Raw genomic sequence first — 22,817 nt, 5'->3', positions numbered from 1 at the left:
GCCACTACAGAACCAACAACAGTAGCTACCACTGCAGCCACAACAGCAGCCACAACAGAGGCAACAACAGATACAACAACAGCCCCAACAACAGGTGAAACTACAGCTGCCACTACAGCAGCAACAACGGCTGCTACAACAGCAGCAACAATGGCTGCTACAACAGCAAAAACTGCTGCCATTACAGCAGCTACGATGGCTGGTACAACTGCAGCAACAACAGCCATCACTACAGCTGCCACTACCGAACCAACAACAGTAGCTACCACTGCAGCCACAACAGCAATAACAACAATAGCCACAACTGCAGCCACAACAGCAGCAACAACAGATACAACAACAGCCCCAACAACAGGTGAAACTACAGCTGCCCCTACAGCAGCAACAACGGCTGCTACAACAGCAGCAACAACGTCTGATACAACAGCAACACCTGCTGTCACTACAGCAGCTACAACAGCTGGTACAACTGCAGCAACAACAGCCATCACTACAGCTGCCACTACAGAACCAACAACAGTAGCTACCACTGCAGCCACAACAGCAATAACAATAATAGCCACAACTGCAGCCACAACAGCAGCAACAACAGATACAACAACAGCCCCAACAACAGGTGAAACTACAGCTGCCACTACAGCAGCAACAATGGCTGCTACAACAGCAGCAACAATGGCTGCTACAACAGTAAAAACTGCTGCCATTACAGCAGCTACAATGGCTGGTACAACTGCAGCAACAACAGCCATCACTACAGCTGCCACTACAGAACCAACACCAGTAGCTACCACTGCAGCCACAACAGCAATAACAACAATAGCCACAACTGCAGCCACAACAGCAGCAACAACAGATACAACAACAGCCCCAACAACAGGTGAAACTACAGCTGCCACTACAGCAGCAACAACGGCTGCTACAACAGCAGCAACAACGGCTGCTACAACAGCAGCAACAACGGCTGATACAACAGCAGCAACTACTGTCACTACAGCTGCTACAACAGCTGGTACAACTGCAGCAACAACAGCCATCACTACACCTGCCACTACAGAACCAACAACAGTAGCTACCACTGCAGCCACAACAGCAATAACAACAATAGCCACAACTGCAGCCACAACAGCAGCAACAACAGATACAACAACAGCCCCAACAACAGGTGAAACTACAGCTGCCACTACAGCAGCAACAACGGCTGCTACAACAGCAGCAACAATGGCTGCTACAACAGCAAAAACTGCTGCCATTACAGCAACTACAATGGCTGGTACAACTGCAGCAACAACAGCCATCACTACAGCTGCCACTAGAGAACCAACAACAGTAGCTACCACTGCAGCCACAACAGCAATAACAACAATAGCAACAACTGCAGCCACAACAGCAGCAACAACAGCAGCAACAACAGATACAACAACAGCCCCAACAACAGGTAAAACTACAGCTGCCACAACAACAGCTGCTACAACAGCAGAAACAACCAATGGTACAATAGCAGCAACAACGGCTACTACAACAGCAACAACTGCTGTCACTACAGCAGCTACAACAGCTGGTGCAACTGCAGCAACAACAGCCATCACTACAGCTGCCACTACAGAACCAACAACAGCAGCTACCACTGCAGCCACAACAGCAATAACAACAATAGCCACAACTGCAGCCACAACAGCAGCAACAACAGATACAACAACAGCCCCAACAACAGCCCCAACAACAGGTGAAACTACAGCTGTCACTACAGCAGCAACAACGGCTGCTACAACAGCAGCAACAACGGCTGCTACAACAGCAGCCACATTGGCTGATACAACCGCAACAACCGCTGTCACTACAGCAGCTACAACAGCTGGTACAACTGCAGCAACAACAGCCATCACTACAGCTGCCACTACAGAACCAACAACAGTAGCTACCACTGCAGCCACAACAGCAATAACAACAATAGCCACAACTGCAGCCACAACAGCAGCAACAACAGATACAACAACAGGTGAAACTACAGCTGCCAAAACAGCAGCAACAACGGCAGCTACAACAGCAGCAACAACCGCTGGTACAACAGAAGCAACAACAGCTGATACAACAGCAACAACTGCTGTCACTACAGCAGCTACAACAGCTGGTACAACTGCAGCAACAACAGCCATCACTACAGCTGCCACTACAGAACCAACAACAGTAGCTACCACTGCAACCACAACAGCAATAACAACAATAGCCACAACTGCAGCCACAACAGCAGCAACAACAGATACAACAACAGCCCCAACAACAGGTGAAACTACAGCTGCCACTACAGTAGCAACAATGGCTGCTACAACAGCAGCAACAACGGCTGCTACAACAGCAGCAACAATGGCTGCTACAACAGCAAAAACAGCTGCCATTACTGCAGCTACAATGGCTGGTACAACTGCAGCAACAACAGCCATCACTACAGCTGCCACTACAGAACCAACAACAGTAGCTACCACTGCAGCCACAACAGCAATAACAAAAATAGCAACAACTGCAGCCACAACAGCAGCAACAACAGATATAACAACAGCCCCAACAAAAGGTGAAACTACAGCTGCCACAACAGCAGAAACAATGGCTGCTACAACAGCAGCAACAACCGCTGGTACAACAGCAGCAACAACATCTGATACAACAGCAACAACTGCTGTCACTACAGCAGCTACAACAGCTGGTACAACTGCAGCAACAACAGCCATCACTACAGCTGCCACTACAGAACCAACAACAGTAGCTACCACTGCAGCCACAACAGCAATAACAACAATAGTCACAACTGCAGCCACAACAGCAGCAACAACAGATACAACAACAGCGCCGACAACAGGTGAAACTACAGCTGCCACTACAGCAGCAACAACGGCTGCTACAACAGCAGCAACAATGGCTGCTACAACAGCAGCAACAACGGCTGATACAACAGCAACAACTGCTGTCACTACAACAGCTGGTACAACTGTAGCAATAGCAGCCATCACTACAGCTGCCACTAGAGAACCAACAACAGTAGCTACCACTGCAGCCACAACAGCAATAACAACAATAGCAACAACTGCAGCCACAACAGCAGCAACAACAGATACAATAACATCCCCAACAACAGGTGAAACTACAGTTGCCACAACAGCAGCAACAACAGCTGCTACAACAGCAGAAACAACCACTGGTACAACAGCAGCAACAATGGCTACTACAACAGCAACAACTGCTGTCACTACAGTAGCTACAACAGCTGGTACAACTGCAGCAACAACAGCCATCACTACAGCTGCTACTACAGAACCAACAACAGCAGCTACCACTGCAGCCACAACAGCAATAACAACAATAGCCACAACTGCAGCCACAACAGAAGCAACAACAGATACAACAACAGCCCCAACAACAGGTGAAACTACAGCTGCCACTACAGCAGCAACAACGGTTGCTACAAAAGCAGCAGCAACGGCTGCTACAACAGCAGCAACATCGGCTGATACAACAGCAACAACCGCTGTCACTACAGCAGCTACAACAGCTGGTACAACTGCAGCAACAACAGCCATCACTACAGCTGCCACTACAGAACCAACAACAGGGGCTACCACTGCAGCCACAACAGCAATAACAACAATAGCCACAACTGCAGCCACAACAGCAGCAACAACAGATACAACAACAGCCCCAACAACAGGTGAAACTACAGCTGCCAAAACAGCAGCAACAACGGCTGCTACAACAGCAGCAACAACCGCTGGTACAACAGCAGCAACAACGGCTGATACAATAGCAACAACTGCTGTCACTACAGCAGCTACAACAGCTGGTACAACTGCAGCAACAACAGCCATCACTACAGCTGCCACTACAGAACCAACAACAGTAGCTACCACTGCAACCACAACAGCAATAACAACAATAGCCACAACTGCAGCCACAACAGCAGACACAGATACAACAACAGCCCCAACAACAGGTGAAACTACAGCTGCTACTACAGCAGCAACAACGGCAGATACAACAACAGCAACAATGGCTGCTACAACAGCAAAAACTGCTGCCATTACAGCAACTACAATGGCTGGTACAACTGCAGCAACAACAGCCATCAGTAACGCTGCCACTACAGATGCAACAACAGTAGCTACCACTGCAGCCACAACAGCAATAACAACAATAGCGACAACTGCAGCCACAACAGCAGCAACAATAGATACAACAACAGCGCCGACAACAGGTGAAACTACAGCTGCCACTACAGCAGCAACAACGGCTGCTACAACAGCAGCAACAACTGCTGCTACAACAGCAGCAACAACGGCTGATACAACAGCAACAACTGCTGTCACTACAGCAGCTACAACAGCTGGTACAACTGCAGCAACAACAGCCATCACTACAGCTGGCTCTACAGAACAAACAACAGTAGCTACCACTGCAGCCACAACAGCAATAACAACAATAGCCACAACTGCAGCCACAACAGCAGCAACAACAGATACAACAACAGCCCCAACAACAGGTGAAACTACAGCTGCCAAAACAGCAGCAACAACGGCTGCTACAACAGCAGCAACAACCGCTGGTACAACAGCAGCAACAACGGCTGATACAACAGCAACAACTGCTGTCACTACAGCAGCTACAACAGCTGGTACAACTGCAGCAACAACAGCCATCACTACAGCTGCCACTACAGAACCAACAACAGTAGCTACCACTGCAGCCACAACAGCAATAACAACAATACCCACAACTGCAGCCACAACAGCAGCAACAACAGATACAACAACAGCCCCAACAACAGATGAAAGTACAGCTGCCACTACACCAGCAACAACGGCTGCTACAACAGCAGCAACAATGGCTGCTACAACAGCAGCAGCAACGGCTGATACGACAGCAACAACTGCTGTCACTACAGCAGCTACAACAGCTGGTACAACTGTAGCAACAACAGCCATCACTACAGCTGCCACTACAGAACCAACAACAGTAGCTACCACTGCAGCCACAACAGCAGCCACAACAGAGGCAACAACAGATACAACAACAGCCCCAACAACAGGTGAAACTACAGATGCCACTACAGCAGCAACAACGGCTGCTACAACAGCAGCAACAATGGCTGCTACAACAGCAGCTACGATGGCTGGTACAACTGCAGCAACAACAGCCATCACTACAGCTGCCACTACCGAACCAACAACAGTAGCTACCACTGCAGCCACAACAGCAATAACAACAATAGCCACAACTGCAGCCACAACAGCAGCAACAACAGATACAACAACAGCCCCAACAACAGGTGAAACTACAGCTGCCACTACAGCAGCAACAACGGCTGCTACAACAGCAGCAACAACGTCTGATACAACAGCAACACCTGCTGTCACTACAGCAGCTACAACAGCTGGTACAACTGCAGCAACAACAGCCATCACTACAGCTGCCACTACAGAACCAACAACAGTAGCTACCACTGCAGCCACAACAGCAATAACAACAATAGCCACAACTGCAGCCACAACAGCAGCAACAACAGATACAACAACAGCCCCAACAACAGGTGAAACTACAGCTTCCACTACAGCAGCAACAATGGCTGCTACAACAGCAGCAACAATGGCTGCTACAACAGTACAAACTGCTGCCATTACAGCAGCTACAATGGCTGGTACAACTGCAGCAACAACAGCCATCACTACAGCTGCCACTACAGAACCAACACCAGTAGCTACCACTGCAGCCACAACAGCAATAACAACAATAGCCACAACTGCATCCACAACAGCAGCAACAACAGATACAACAACAGCCCCAACAACAGGTGAAACTACAGCTGCCACTACAGCAGCAACAACGGCTGCTACAACAGCAGCAACAACGGCTGCTACAACAGCAGCAACAACGGCTGATACAACAGCAACAACTACTGTCACTACAGCAGCTACAACAGCTGGTACAACTGCAGCAACAACAGCCATCACTACACCTGCCACTACAGAACCAACAACAGTAGCTACCACTGCAGCCACAACAGCAATAACAACAATAGCCACAACTGCAGCCACAACAGCAGCAACAACAGATAAAACAACAGCCCCAACAACAGGTGAAACTACAGCTGCCACTACAGCAGCAACAACGGCTGCTACATCAGCAGCAACAATGGCTGCTACAACAGCAAAAACTGCTGCCATTACAGCAACTACAATGGCTGGTACAACTGCAGCAACAACAGCCATCAGTACAGCTGCCACTACAGAACCAACAACAGTAGCTACCACTGCAGCCACAACAGCAATAACAACAATAGCCACAACTGCAGCCACAACAGCAGCAACAACAGATACAACAACAGCGCCGACAACAGGTGAAACTACAGCTGCCACTACAGCAGCAACAATGGCTGCTACAATAGCAGCAACAACGGCTGCTACAACAGCAGCAACAACGGCTGATACAACAGCAACAACTGCTGTCACTACAGCAGCTACAACAGCTGGTACAACTGTAGCAATAACAGCCATCACTACAGCTGCCACTAGAGAACCAACAACAGTAGCTACCACTGCAGCCACAACAGCAATAACAACAATAGCAACAACTGCAGCCACAACAGCAGCAACAACAGATACAAAAACAGCCCCAACAACAGGTGAAACTACAGATGCCACAACAACAGCTGCTACAACAGCAGAAACAACCAATGGTACAACAGCAGCAACAACGGCTACTACAACAGCAACAACTGCTGTCACTACAGCAGCTACAACAGCTGGTGCAACTGCAGCAACAACAGCCATCACTACAGCTGCCACTACAGAACCAACAACAGCAGCTACCACTGCAGCCACAACAGCAATAACAACAATAGCCACAACTGCAGCCACAACAGCAGCAACAACAGATACAACAACAGCCCCAACAACAGGTGAAACTACAGCTGCCACTACAGCAGCAACAACGGCTGCTACAACAGCAGCAACAACGGCTGCTACAACAGCAGCAGCAACCGCTGATACAACAGCAACAACTGTTGTCACTACAGCAGCTACAACAGCTGGTACAACTGCAGCAACAACAGCCATCACTACAGCTGCCACTACAGAACCAACAACAGTAGCTACCACTGCAGCCACAACATCAAGAACAACAATAGCCACAACTGCAGCCACAATAGTAGTAACAACAGATACAACAACAGCCCCAACAACAGGTGAAACTACAGCTGCCACAACAGCAGCAACAATGGCTGCTACAACAGCAGCAACAATGGCTGCTACAACAGCAAAAACTGCTGCCATTACAGCAGCTACAACAGCTGGTACAACTGCAGCAACAACAGCCATCACTACAGCTGCCACTACAGAACCAACAACAGTAGCTACCACTGAAGCCACAACAGCAATAACAACAATAGCCACAACTGCAGCCACAACAGCAGCAACAACAGATACAACAACAGCCCCAACAACAGGTGAAACTACAGCTGCCACTACAGCAGCAACAACGGCTGCTACAACAGCAGCAACAATGGCTGCTACAACAGCAAAAACTGCTGCCATTACAGCAACTACAATGGCTGGTACAACTGCAGCAACAACAGCCATCAGTACAGCTGCCACTACAGAACCAACAACAGTAGCTACCACTGCAGCCACAACAGCAATAACAACAATAGCCACAACTGCAGCCACAACAGCAGCAACAACAGATACAACAACAGCGCCGACAACAGGTGAAACTACAGCTGCCACTACAGCAGCAACAATGGCTGCTACAACAGCAGCAACAACGGCTGCTACAACAGCAGCAACAACGGCTGATACAACAGCAACAACTGCTGTCACTACAGCAGCTACAACAGCTGGTACAACTGTAGCAATAACAGCCATCACTACAGCTGCCACTAGAGAACCAACAACAGTAGCTACCACTGCAGCCACAACAGCAATAACAACAATAGCAACAACTGCAGCCACAACAGCAGCAACAACAGATACAAAAACAGCCCCAACAACAGGTGAAACTACAGCTGCCACAACAACAGCTGCTACAACAGCAGAAACAACCAATGGTACAACAGCAGCAACAACGGCTACTACAACAGCAACAACTGCTGTCACTACAGCAGCTACAACAGCTGGTGCAACTGCAGCAACAACAGCCATCACTACAGCTGCCACTACAGAACCAACAACAGCAGCTACCACTGCAGCCACAACAGCAATAACAACAATAGCCACAACTGCAGCCACAACAGCAGCAACAACAGATACAACAACAGCCCCAACAACAGGTGAAACTACAGCTGCCACTACAGCAGCAACAACGGCTGCTGCAACAGCAGCAACAACGGCTGCTACAACAGCAGCAGCAACCGCTGATACAACAGCAACAACTGCTGTCACTACAGCAGCTACAACAGCTGGTACAACTGCAGCAACAACAGCCATCACTACAGCTGCCACTACAGAACCAACAACAGTAGCTACCACTGCAGCCACAACATCAAGAACAACAATAGCCACAACTGCAGCCACAATAGTACCAACAACAGATACAACAACAGCCCCAACAACAGGTGAAACTACAGCTGCCACAACAGCAGCAACAACGGCTGCTACAACAGCAGCAGCAATGGCTGCTACAACAGCAAAAACTGCTGCCATTACAGCAGCTACAACAGCTGGTACAACTGCAGCAACAACAGCCATCACTACAGCTGCCACTACAGAACCAACAACAGTAGCTACCACTGAAGCCACAACAGCAATAACAACAATAGCCACAACTGCAGCCACAACAGCAGCAACAACAGATACAACAACAGCCCCAACAACAGGTGAAACTACAACTGCCACTACGTCAGCAACAACGGCTGCTACAACAGCAGCAACAACGACTGCTACAACAGCAGCAACAACGGCTGATACAACAGCAACAACTGCTGTCACTACAGCAGCTACAACAGCTGGTACAACTGCAGCAACAACAGCCATTACTACAGCTGCCACTACAGAACCAACAACAGTAGCTACCACTGCAGCCACAACAGCAGCCACAACAGCAGCAACAACAGATACAACAACAGCCCCAACAACAGGTGAAACTACAGCTGCCACTACAGCAGCAACAACGGCTGCTACAACAGCAGCAACAATGGCTGCTACAACAGCAAAAACTGCTGCCATTACAGCAACTACAATGGCTGGTACAACTGCAGCAACAACAGCCATCAGTACAGCTGCCACTACAGAACCAACAACAGTAGCTACCACTGCAGCCACAACAGCAATAACAACAATAGCCACAACTGCAGCCACAACAGCAGCAACAACAGATACAACAACAGCGCCGACAACAGGTGAAACTACAGCTGCCACTACAGCAGCAACAATGGCTGCTACAACAGCAGCAACAACGGCTGCTACAACAGCAGCAACAACGGCTGATACAACAGCAACAACTGCTGTCACTACAGCAGCTACAACAGCTGGTACAACTGTAGCAATAACAGCCATCACTACAGCTGCCACTAGAGAACCAACAACAGTAGCTACCACTGCAGCCACAACAGCAATAACAACAATAGCAACAACTGCAGCCACAACAGCAGCAACAACAGATACAAAAACAGCCCCAACAACAGGTGAAACTACAGCTGCCACAACAACAGCTGCTACAACAGCAGAAACAACCAATGGTACAACAGCAGCAACAACGGCTACTACAACAGCAACAACTGCTGTCACTACAGCAGCTACAACAGCTGGTGCAACTGCAGCAACAACAGCCATCACTACAGCTGCCACTACAGAACCAACAACAGCAGCTACCACTGCAGCCACAACAGCAATAACAACAATAGCCACAACTGCAGCCACAACAGCAGCAACAACAGATACAACAACAGCCCCAACAACAGGTGAAACTACAGCTGCCACTACAGCAGCAACAACGGCTGCTACAACAGCAGCAACAACGGCTGCTACAACAGCAGCAGCAACCGCTGATACAACAGCAACAACTGCTGTCACTACAGCAGCTACAACAGCTGGTACAACTGCAGCAACAACAGCCATCACTACAGCTGCCACTACAGAACCAACAACAGTAGCTACCACTGCAGCCACAACATCAAGAACAACAATAGCCACAACTGCAGCCACAATAGTACCAACAACAGATACAACAACAGCCCCAACAACAGGTGAAACTACAGCTGCCACAACAGCAGCAACAACGGCTGCTACAACAGCAGCAACAATGGCTGCTACAACAGCAAAAACTGCTGCCATTACAGCAGCTACAACAGCTGGTACAACTGCAGCAACAACAGCCATCACTACAGCTGCCACTACAGAACCAACAACAGTAGCTACCACTGAAGCCACAACAGCAATAACAACAATAGCCACAACTGCAGCCACAACAGCAGCAACAACAGATACAACAACAGCCCCAACAACAGGTGAAACTACAACTGCCACTACGTCAGCAACAACGGCTGCTACAACAGCAGCAACAACGACTGCTACAACAGCAGCAACAACGGCTGATACAACAGCAACAACTGCTGTCACTACAGCAGCTACAACAGCTGGTACAACTGCAGCAACAACAGCCATTACTACAGCTGCCACTACAGAACCAACAACAGTAGCTACCACTGCAGCCACAACAGCAGCCACAACAGCAGCAACAACAGATACAACAACAGCCCCAACAACAGGTGAAACTACAGCTGCCACTACAGCAGCAACAACGGCTGCTACAACAGCAGCAACAATGGCTGCTACAACAGCAAAAACTGCTGCCATTACAGCAGCTACAATGGCTGGTACAACTGCAGCAACAACAGCCATCACTACAGCTGCCACTACAGAACCAACAACAGTAGCTACCACTGCAGCCACAACAGCAATAACAACAATAGCCACAACTGCAGCAACAACAGCAGCAGCAACAGATACAACAACAGCCCCAACCACAGGTGAAACTACAGCTGCCACTACGGCAGCAACAACGGCTGCTACAACAGCAGCAGCAATGGCTGCTACAACAGCAGCAACAACGGCTGATACAACAGCACCAACTGCTGTCACTACAGCAGCTACAACAGCTGGTACACCTGCAGCAACAACAGCCATCACTACAGCTGCCACTACAGAACCAACAACAGTAGCTACCACTGCAGCCACAACAGCAATAACAACAATAGCCACAACTGCAGCCACAACAGCAGCAACAACAGATACAACAGATACAACAACAGATGAAACTACAGCTGCCACTACAGCAGCAACAACGGCTGCTACAACAGCAGCAACAACGGCTGCTACAACAGCAGCAACAACGGCTGATACAACAGCAACAACTGCTGTCACTACATCAGCTACAACAGCTGGTACAACTGCAGCAACAACAGCCATCACTACAGCTGCCACTACAGAACCAACAACAGTAGCTACCACTGCAGCCACAACAGCAATAACAACAATAGCCACAACTGCAGCAACAACAGCAGCAGCAACAGGTACAACAACAGCCCCAACCACAGGTGAAACTACAGCTGCCACTACAGCAGCAACAATGGCTGCTACAACAGCAGCAACAATGGCTGCTACAACAGCAGCAACAACGGCTGATACAACAGCAACAACTGCTTTCACTACAGCAGCTACAACAGCTGGTACAACTGCAGCAACAACAGCCATCACTACAGCTGCCACTACAGAACCAACAACAGTAGCTACCACTGCAGCCACAACAGCAGCCACAACAGCAGCCACAACAGCAGCAACAACAGATACAACAACAGCCCCAACAACAGGTGAAACTACAGCTGCCACTACAGCAGCAACAACGGCTGCTACAACAGCAGCAACAATGGCTGCTACAACAGCAAAAACTGCTGCCATTACAGCAGCTACAATGGCTGGTACAACTGCAGCAACAACAGCCATCACTACAGCTGCCACTACAGAACCAACAACAGTAGCTACCACTGCAGCCACAAGAGCAATAACAACAATAGCCACAACTGCAGCCACAACAGCAGCAACAACAGATACAACAACAGCCCCAACAACAGATGAAACTTCAGCTGCCACAACAGCAGCAACAACAGCTGCTACAACAGCAGAAACAACCACTGGTACAACTGCAGCAACAACAGCCATCACTACAGCTGCCACTACAGAACCAACAACAATAACCACAACTGCAGCCACAACAGCAGCAACAACAGATACAACAACAGCCCCAACAACAGGTGAATGCGTTAATAATATATTTTCAGTCAGTGTCCCCCCACAGCCCGCCCCCACAATGCACTGCCAGCTACATACCACACCATTACCACTTTGCTGCTGAGTAGGCGTGGCTCATTTATCTATCATTGTTCTTTCTGATATGCTGGGGTTTGCCATTATCCCTAGTACTTCAGTGATGTAACACTGATGGCAACCCCCACCAGGAAAATTGTTCCAGCTCCCCTGAATGTTCTAATCATAACTTTTTGTCTCCACAGTTGGACAAACCTCACCAAATACCACAACTGCAGCTGCCAGTAAGTTAAGCCTCTTATGCCTTTCATTTCTCTACATTTCTACTTCTTTTAGACACATTTCTTGAAGTCTTTACGAACACACCTAGGCGCTGGTTCATTGAACACCTTCCCTCCATTTCTAGCGCCTTGAAACAAATCAGGCATCTCCTTTCTCAGGGCGCAGCTTTTAGACCCTTTTACCTTCCAGCTTCTCCATCACCCACCCACTTGCTGTCATATTTATTTCCTCCACTAGACCAATCAGCACCCTCCAAACACACTTTATCCTAATCCAAATGCCACTAAATATTTATTATGTTTAAGAATCATCCATCCAAGGTTGCGCCATCTAAAGAAAGACACACCATTGAATGCAGGTCTGTGCCCCTGACCTTTAACACCAAGATGGAGTTAGCCTAAGTCTGGTGACCTGCATCCCCTCTCCCCTTTAATGGAAAAGAGAAGATGTCTCTACTCCAAGTCTACCTAGTAGTAGCTCATTCTTTATGTTTAGTATTCTGTGGTCTTTGCTGCACCCACTTGTGCCTGGGTTGTGCCCTCAAGCCCAGAAATGACTAGATCAAAGGAATGAAGGGATGCTGCTGACACTAAATAAAAACTAGCATAATGTCTTCTATATATTGTTCCTCTCATTGGTGCAAAGCAACAGGCAAAGTAAACACCTAGTCCAGTTATATATTGTATAATATGTAAGTTATGCACCTTAAGCTATCATGAATGTATACATTGTCCCTGCTTAAGTAACATAAACGCTCATCGGTAGAAATGTAGAATGGTACTTAGTCTGAACAAATGCTCCTCTTGACTTCCCCTGGAGGTGAGGCAAAAGGTGCACTACACAGCCAACACGTGTTTCGCCCTTCTAATGCACACAGACTTGGGGCTTCCTCAGGGTTACAGCAATATTCAACACATATATAAGATAAACAGTGGTCACACTAGTGTCACTGGAATTGTGCTATTCAACTCATATAATTGTCTCATTTATGAGATAGTGCATAAAGCATGAGATAAGCTATTTTTGGAGCTGAAAAAAGTATTTTAAAAAGAAAATAAATTACTGATTATAATTAGAAATGGAGAGCAAGGAATTTCTAAAGGAAAAATGCAGTAGATTCTTGAGTAAAGTTTTCTACTAGAACTGAGTTCCCCCAGAGTACTGAACCCAGAAGGAGTTTCTCTATAGTAATCCCTCTCATAGTACTGGAGGGGATCTACTGCTAAAATGAGGGCAGTGCGTAAATGAAGTATAAACTCAGATTTGAGTGGGCAGTAACAATAGCGGAGTGTTTATGGACGACTGTAATTGCGGGTATTACACAAATTATTATACAAAACAGGATATTGTACAAAGTATTATACAAAAACAGGTTTGAATCAATGTCATTGGGGTAATTGGCAGAGCGTGGAAAACCGTGAGTGGTGCTTGGATAAAGGGGTTGGAGGTCCCCAACTAGGTTTGGCAAGATTTGGAGGAGGGTTGAGTTTTGGGGTTAGGGATATATCACAGAAAGTTGTCTAGTTAGACCTATAGCCAATATTACTTTGGGGGTATAGTTAGAATGTTGTTTTATTTTCAAGAATATGGGAGACAATGAAACTTCTAAAGATAGAGGCGATGGGAAGATAAGAGAAGGAAGGTCCAAGTATTGTCTGTGAGAGAAGCCCCTAAATTGGCACTGCTTTGGGAGATAAGCAATCGTCTATTGTTTTTACCTGTATCAGGGCTAAATGAGATACAAGAATGGTGATATAGGGTAAAAATAATGTGTGACCCTGTAGAGAAATGTTGGATAAGGGTTGCAATGATTACAGACAGGATCTGGGTCCTAATTTATTATTATAAGGCAGATGTGCCTGTGGTGAGGCACACCTGTTGGGAATAGTAAAATTCTGTAGTAGGGGATCTCTGTGTATACTTCTATCAGAAAAGGAGGGAAGAGGATTTGCGGTCCATTCAGTTCCCCTGATAAGATCCGGAGTTAATCAAAAAATGAGGAATGGACACTAGTATCTACTGAACCATTAGTTCAAAAATTGACAACCCTCATAGGCAGCCTGATATTGCGATGCGGTATATCTTTTTTCCGCCCCATCAGGTGTCATGGCATATTCATAGGGTAGTCAAAAGAGTGTAGTATGCCTGCCTCACCCGAGGCTACCTCTGGTCCAGGTAGAAGTGTCCAGAAATAATAGGGAGGGTGAAATGATTATAAAAGCAGTGTATCTCCAAAAGTATTTTAATGAAAACGGGGATAACACTGTCAGTTAAAAATAAGTCGATATAGATGTAATCGAGTAACTAGATTACCATATATCTATGTATATATGGGTGCGTCAACATGTTTCAGCTCTCTGGGCCCAGCCGGGTCTATAGAGCTTTCGTCAGGACAATAAAACAAACAGAAAACATACAATCGGTACTCACACCATTAGTGTAGGTTCCATTCGCTATTTATAGCGTTTCTTATTTTGCCACCTGAAATATAGGAGCACAAACATATACAATCCCAAACGTTGTGGTCTTGTGGTTACGGTGATTAGCCATAGTGATTCTAAGAAACACACACACATACTAGAATTGCTAGTGAATTTATGCACTTCATTTTTAGTTACATAAACTTTTTTTGCGAGGAAAAGGTAATGGAGAACAGATATAAATTGTTTACAAGGAGCATGTAATACAAGCGCGTTTTTGATACTGCACATATAGTTGGAACAGCGTGCATTAGCTTCATCATAATTAGTTGCATAGTATGAGAAACATGCGAGCGCTGATTAAAAAGCGATACTGTCTTTGGCTACTTGAAAACTTTTTTCTACAGCAGTATGCGAATCATTTATGAAGGGAAATATTTACATTATGTACAGGCGAAAGCTGTAGATGCATGTTAGTAGTGCCCCGCCTCTAACTGGGATAGCGCGTTCTGTGATGGAGAACAGATATAAATTGTTTACAAGGAGCATGCAGTTCATGCGTGTTTTTGATACTGCACATCTAGTTGGAACAGCGTGCATTAGCTTCATCATAATTAGTTGCATAGTATGGGAAAAATGGGAGCGCTGATGAAAAAGCGATACTATCTTTGGCTTCTTGAAAACTTATTTCTACAGCAGTATGCGAATCATTTATAAAGGGAAATATTTACATTATGTACAGGCGAATGCTGTAGATGCATGTTAGTAGTGCCCCGCCTCTAATTGGGATAGCGCGTTCTGTTATAAAAATAGCGCATGCTGTTATAAAAGCGCAATCGCTAATACCTTAGTAGATTCTTTTCAAGGCTTCAGCAAGGATGCAAAAGTCGCTTAACGTGGTCTCTTCTGAAGAAATAGTATCAAAGGTTAGGGGGGTCACAGTAATCGATCTTACCCGTGTCTCTCCGCCTTGTGCACTCAATCTTACCCTCGTGGACCGCGTTCTGGGCCCTGTGCTGACTCTGCCCTTGGTTACAGGCGGGGCACAGTTTCTGGGCTTTTTTCATTAGGTTCATAGACACAAAAGTAGGACTACAAACTCTTCTCAAGATGGACACCAGTATTAAATGTACAATTCAGAGTACGCAATCATCACCAGTAGTTATCAATGTTTTAGGTTATTGCAGATACAGAAAGAGATTAATTTTCAGATAAATCCCATTGTTAGGTCTCATGTATATATATATTCACTGAAAAAACCATAGGTTATAGACCATATATAGTTAGGAATTAGCATTTACAAAACCTTGAAAATTCACTGAAAAAACCATAGGTTATAGACCATATATAGTTAGGAATTAGCATTTAAAAAACCTTATTTTACTCACACAAAACCATTGAAATTCCATATATAGTTAGTTGCACTAACTATATATCGCGCACCCGCAATCCACTGCTGATCATGTCACATATTACATCATTCATGACATGGTCAGTGACATCACTGATGACATCACTGATGACATCTCAAATGACATCACTGATGACATCACTGATGACATCTCAAATGACATCACTGATGACATCACTGATGACATCTCAAATGACATCACTGATGACTACATCCAGTGACTGTATAATTCTGTAAAGTTAAAATATGTCTTACATATTGAAGAATGAGTGGATGTATAAGTGTCTTGATGAAGGATTTAGTAGGGGCATGGCTGACTGTATGAGTGACTGATTAAATGTGTCTCATTGAGTGCATGGGTTAGGGACTAAACTGTCTTAATTTGTGCATCATTATGTCTGTTGTTCTGTAAACTGCTGCATGTGTTGATCATTAGCTATATGATTAACTGTATGGGTTATTGATTGGTTGCCCAAGCATTTGTATGGGAGACTGAGTGTGTGTGTGGGTGGCTGGGAGGTGTATGACTCTCTGCATAGATGTGTGAGCAGTTGATTGACTAGATGTATGGGTTCAAAAGTGCATGTGGAAACAGCTGTATGGGCGGTTGACTGTGTGCATGAGTGTATTGGTGAGTGAATGGATATCTCAGTGCTACATGTCAAAGTAAGTACATATGTAAAACACAGTACATGTGAGAGTTGACATATATAAATAACTGTGCATAAGAGCCAGTGAATGTGTGAGTGGCGGTATGGATCATTGTGAACTTGTATCCAGGATTGTATAAGTGAGTAAATATGTTTTAGTATATGTTTGAATAAGTAAGGTGTGTATAACTGTATAGTTGAGGAAATGGAGGTGTGATTGATTCTTTGCATGACTGACTAAGTGTCTGAGTAACTCCATGGATGAGTGACAGTCTATGAGTGTCTGTTTACACTGAGTGTATCTAAGGTTATATTAGAGTCTGAAGAGGTTCATCGTATTATCACATGAATGATGTCATCAGTGATGTGATCAGTAATGTCAAATGAGATGTCATCAGTGATGTCATCAGTGATGTCATTTGAGATGTCATCAGTGATGTCATCAGTGATGTCATTTGAGATGTCATCAGTGATGTCATCAGTGATGTCATTTGAGATGTCATCAGTGATGTCATCAGTGATGTCACTGACCATGTCATGAATGATGTAATATGTGACATGATCAGCAGTGGATTGCGGGTGCGCGATATATAGTTAGTGCAACTAACTATATATGGAATTTCAATGGTTTTGTGTGAGTAAAATAAGGTTTTTTAAATGCTAATTCCTAACTATATATGGTCTATAACCTATGGTTTTTTCTGTGAATTTTCAAGGTTTTGTAAATGCTAATTCCTAACTATATATGGTCTATAACCTATGGTTTTTTCAGTGAATTTCAATGGTTTTTTAATAGCAAATATCATAAGCTGTCGAATGTCAAGTACGTGATAAGTGAAAACATTTTCGTGTTTATGCACACTGATCTGCTTTGAATGGTGCCCCCCCCCTCATTTCTATTAGGAGTACTCTCTCTTTGCAGATAGTGAAAGGTAGTTAACGCAGGCCTTTGCCCCCGTTGTAATCCGTCGTGCCTGCTTCTCTCTCCATTTGATTGATTGTTATCCAAGTATTTACTGTTTTAGAATTAGTTCTCTTTGGTTCATTCTCTATTTACAAACAAACACAGAGTCGCAATACTCTGTTTAGTCTTTGCAGATAACGAAAAATCGTGTAAAAAAAAAGAAAAGGAATCGAGCAAAATCAGTAGGCCACTAATGGGATCTCTTTTTGACCTCGCTAAAATAGAAACATTAGGAACAACCCCTCATGACAAATACAAAACTAGTGAGATGAACTGAACTCCACACAATGATGGCTGCAAAACAGCTCGGCTCCGCCACCCACCCCGCCCAAAATAACGATAAAGAGCGGCTGCCATGATTGGTTGCGGAATGGCCACGACGGAGCTACGAAATGATGCTGCTCTCATGCTAACCCCAGCTTCAGTCTGAAACATCCAGAAACACTGTAGACTACCAATTCGATCAGTTCCGGTAGCGCCCCAATGTAACCCGGTAGAGAAGAACTAGCCCTCCCCTCTTTGACTGATGGTTCTTGTTGCCTGTCCCTTCTGTTGTCATTTAACAGAACTATTTAGCCTGCTGAAAGGGGTTGTGTTCCGACCGCTGGTTGGTGGAGACATTTTGACTATATTCTGGACCTGCGTTGTCGCGTAATGCGTCATATGACGCGCCGCGTTAGCGCATCCGGAAGTCATCCGGGGCACGCAGCGCGTAACGTAAGCATAACAAGTCATGTGACTTGTTAATAAAACTTTTCATTGGTTCATTTTACTTTTCTTATTGTAATGATGAAAGGCTTGGTCATATGACCTAAAAATTACGCTTTTCATTACTTCCGAACATTATTTTTTCTTAAATATATGTTATAATGTTCCAGGCTAATGTACTTTCCCGGAAATTTTACAACTGTCCTGCAAGTAAAATATATTCTTTTTTCGAGAAAAAGAGCGTTTCTTCGTCCCATGACGGAGCCGTTGAGCAAAAGAGGGTCGACCTGCTGTCTTAGTCGCCGATACGCCTGAATATGAGATTCTTATCGATCACTTTATGTTGCAGGAATAGAAAACACAACAGCCCTTGACCATTTATCTTTACTGCGTTCCTTCGTATTATACCTTTTACCCTTCATGTAATTGGTCTGCTTTATTTCACTTGCCTTTTAATGATTCTAAAACAGTGACTATTATTAAAAACTTTACCAATGTATATACTACTACCATGTTTTCTTTTAAAAACCTTTATTGTGAAAATTTCATTATACAAATACGAGCCTATAACCACGTGGGCCTGCCACGGAGCAAACTGTAATCGTATATGATGAATAGACATTTACACTGTAGAGGAACGTAACGGGCGGGCCATTAGGTTGCAAGAACTAAGGTGTCTAACAGTTACGGAATCGGTGGACGTACATTTTATAATTAAAATACGAAAGGGCCAGTTACAATAAAATTATCTAGATATACATTTGCGGGCAAGTACCATGGGTGACGTTAATTCGAACTTTCAACAGTACAGTAATCAATAACACATCAGAACTTAATATCAATAGGGATGTCGAAATATTCAATCAATTCTCGTCCCCGCCCGCCATGTGCTTCAAAACTGCATACGTATCTCGTGATTTCAAGGTTCTGCAACCAGTACACAACAAGGAGTTACGAGTCCCATTTATTCCGGCGCCATTTTGGGCGAGGACGGGCAGGTCCAGGATTGTTAGAATTGGGGGTCTCTGGTTGGCGCAAGTAGGTACTTGTGACAAGCAGGGACCCTCTCCTCTAAGTCAGGGCAAAGGATGACCCTTCAGAATTACCCTTGCTCACCCTCTAGGTGCGTGGCGTGAGCAGCCAAGGCGATTCTCCAGGCGTTAGTCAGTTAAGCATTTGTAGACACACACACAGTAAAATATACCAATCCCCCCACAAATGGACACCAGGCTGTGAGTATATAAAAATACGCTTCTTTATGTAAAAATTAAATATACTCTTTAGAACAGACTTATCACAAGATCAAATAACGGTTCTGGATGCCCACAGGTTGTAAATAGGCAAGCTCTCTTTTAGTTGTAGTTCAAAAATGCACTGTTCTTATCTCAAGTTGTATTCCACAGTGTTCCCGTGAGTCTTTGTTCGTTTCTGCCCAGATTGTGCACTTTTCCTCCCCTCTAGGTCCTATGGGGTTCGGTTATGCACTCTGCCGCGCTTCGCGGCGCCTCAGACGGGTGAAATCCCGACGCCCTGCCAAGTCTCACGCTTCCCGCGTGAGGCGCGATCGGCCCGGCCGGGTCTCTGACAGCTGATGGCCCCCCTGGTCTACGAGACCCACACGGGGGGGAGACACCGACCTCAGGGCTATCCAGGGGGAGGGAAGGCCCAGGAACCCAGTGCAGCCCCAGTCACTCGGGCCGGGGCTTAGATTGCAGCCTGCGGGACCCGACAGCTAAAGGATTCCAGCGGGAGGGACTGGAGCGCTCTCGCAGCGCGGAGCTGAAGGCAGGCAGAGAGAGCGGTGCGAGCCGCCCTTTCCCGCTGACTCGCACCGCTCTCTCTGCCTGCCTTCAGCTCCGCGCTGAAGGCAGGCAGAGAGAGCGGTGCGAGTCAGCGGGAAAGGGCGGCTCGCACCGCAGCGGATCTTCAGGCCGGGGGGGCACTTGGGAACAGGGTAGACAACAAAGGGGGTCAAGGAACGTTGCGGGCCACGAGCCCGATGGCAGTCTCAGTGGCGGCTTTTCTCCGGTGACAGAGGCGAGGTGCCCAGCGGCTCAGGCAGAGCGAGGCTGGCACCCGAGGCGTCCGTCCAGCGGAGGTCTGTCCCCTGGGTCTGTTGTAGTCCGGCACAGGATTTCTGGCGGGAGGGTGAGGCACCGCAGCGAGCCCTCTTAGGCGGTCGACACAGCGATCCCCTCAGCGGGGGAAGAGCGGCTCAACGGAGCGGAGCTCTTCCTCGGCGGGGACGAGAGGACACAGTCGGTCACGGCCTGAGGGGAGGGCTGGGGGGCACCACAGCAGCGAGCCTTCCAGGCGGTCAACACAGCGATCTCCTCAGCGGGGGGAGAGCGGCTCAACGGAGCGGAGCTCTTCCTCGGCGGGGACGAGGAGACACAGTCGGTCACGGCCTCAGGGAGGGGCTGGGGGGCACCAAGGTCACAGCTCCGGCAGTAGTAGATATCCCGGTTAATTACCGGCAGACGAGCAGAGGCAGGTTGAGCCAGATGGTCCTGTGGCTCAGGTCAGGGGGCAAGCTCAGTCAAGCCCTTGGAGAATGTTTAAGCACAAAGCAGCAAAGTCTTTTCTTATCAAGTCTTTTCCTCTCCTTTCTCAGCAAGGCAAGCAGCAGGCCAGTTCTCCCAGCGTCTCTTCTCCTTCTAGGCGGGCAGAGGTCCTTCGTGGTAAAACAGGATTCTAATTTACAAGGAGCAGGGCTCCTACTTTTATACACAGTTTCTTTTGTTCTCACTGGCCAGGGGGGCCTCTGCATAACTGCTCTCAGCTCCTGAGCACTTGTGGTGGGTACTTCTGCTTCTGCATTCAGTGTGAGGGCAGGCACATCAGCCGCTCCCCAGGGGGGCGGAGCCGGCATTGTGAAGACAGGGGCAGCCTGAGCACTCTGTTGACAAGCTTCGGTCCTTCCTGGGCCAGGTGCAGGCTGAGTCATCAGTCGCTCCCCAGGAGGGCGGAGCCAGCATTGTGGTGGCAGAGCACAGCCTGATGCATCATTCAGGGGAAACTCCCACCACCCACTAAGGGGTCATCCTGCTATTCACAACCTGTCAACTCCCAGCCCTGTCACTCACACAACTCAGACAGTCAGATACACACAAAAGCAGAGGCGGGCTGAAATAGTTAGACAAGCAAATGCTAGCTTTCTAAAAGTAGCATTTGCAAACACAGGATATTAAAATAAACTTTACTAAAAGAAGTATTTTATTATTCTGAGTTCAGGCATACTAAACATTAATTTCTACCATGTTCCCTGAGCCTGCTGGGATTATAGAGTGTAATAATTCCAGCAGCCCATCTGGCCTAGAAGGGAACTGGTAGCCTTACAATAGTGAAAAACGAATTTGGCAGTAATTCACTATTAGAACATGCCACACACATCAGGGCATGTTCTACCTTACACTTACAATGCACCCTGCCCTTAGGCCTACCATAGGGGTGACTAATATGAAGTTAAGGGAAGGTTTAGGGGCTGGCAAGTGTGTGCACTTGCCCAGCCAGCATGACAGTACCAGACTGCACGCAGGTTCTGCAATGGCAGACCCTAGACACATTTTAAGGCTGCTTCTGTGGGTGGCGCAATCAGCGCTGCAGGCCCACTAGCAGTATTGGCATTCACAAGCCCTGGCACTCCTGGTGCACTTTACTAGGGACTAACAGTAAATCCAATGAACCAATCAGGTATACCAATCACAGTTACACTTTATACAGGGAGAGCATATGCACTTTAGCACTGGTCAGCAGTGGTAAAGTGCCCAGAGTCATTAAACCAACAAAAACAGGTCAGAGAGAGTATTGGAGGAAGGCAAAAAGTTCAGGGATGACCCTGCCAAGAAGGCCAGGTCCAACAAGGATATAGTCAAAATGTCTCTACCAACCATCGACTATGATGATGTTCATATGCAGTATTTATTAGAGTAACACTCATCTGTCCACATGAAATTAATTTGCCACAATCTAAACATGTCATTTTAATCTTTCCAAAGTTCTTCTAAATATTTGGGACCGTTTCCCTTGCCTCTGAAGCTCTCAGTGCCACTTCTTTGATGAATGTACTAGCAGGTCAGGGGT

General features: G+C 46.6%; 1 protein-coding gene across 2 annotated transcripts in view; it reads left to right on the top strand.

Moving 5' to 3' along the window:
* Positions 1–22,817, top strand: part of LOC144754139 (uncharacterized) — a 586,760-nt gene that overhangs the window by 310,266 nt on the left and 253,677 nt on the right. The window contains exon 3 of one of the 2 annotated variants that reach the window (XM_078641717.1): positions 12,545–12,583. The exons of the other annotated variant lie outside the window; for it this stretch is intronic. Within the exon in view, the coding sequence (XP_078497843.1) occupies positions 12,545–12,583 (39 nt within the window). The remainder of the gene's footprint in view (positions 1–12,544; positions 12,584–22,817) is intronic. 2 annotated transcript variants of the gene reach the window in all.

Source organism: Lissotriton helveticus, chromosome 5_1 (assembly GCF_964261635.1).
Source record: "Lissotriton helveticus chromosome 5_1, aLisHel1.1, whole genome shotgun sequence".
In the NCBI taxonomy this organism is placed as follows: Eukaryota; Metazoa; Chordata; class Amphibia; order Caudata; family Salamandridae; genus Lissotriton; species Lissotriton helveticus.
This window is presented reverse-complemented; position numbering and strand designations above follow the sequence as displayed.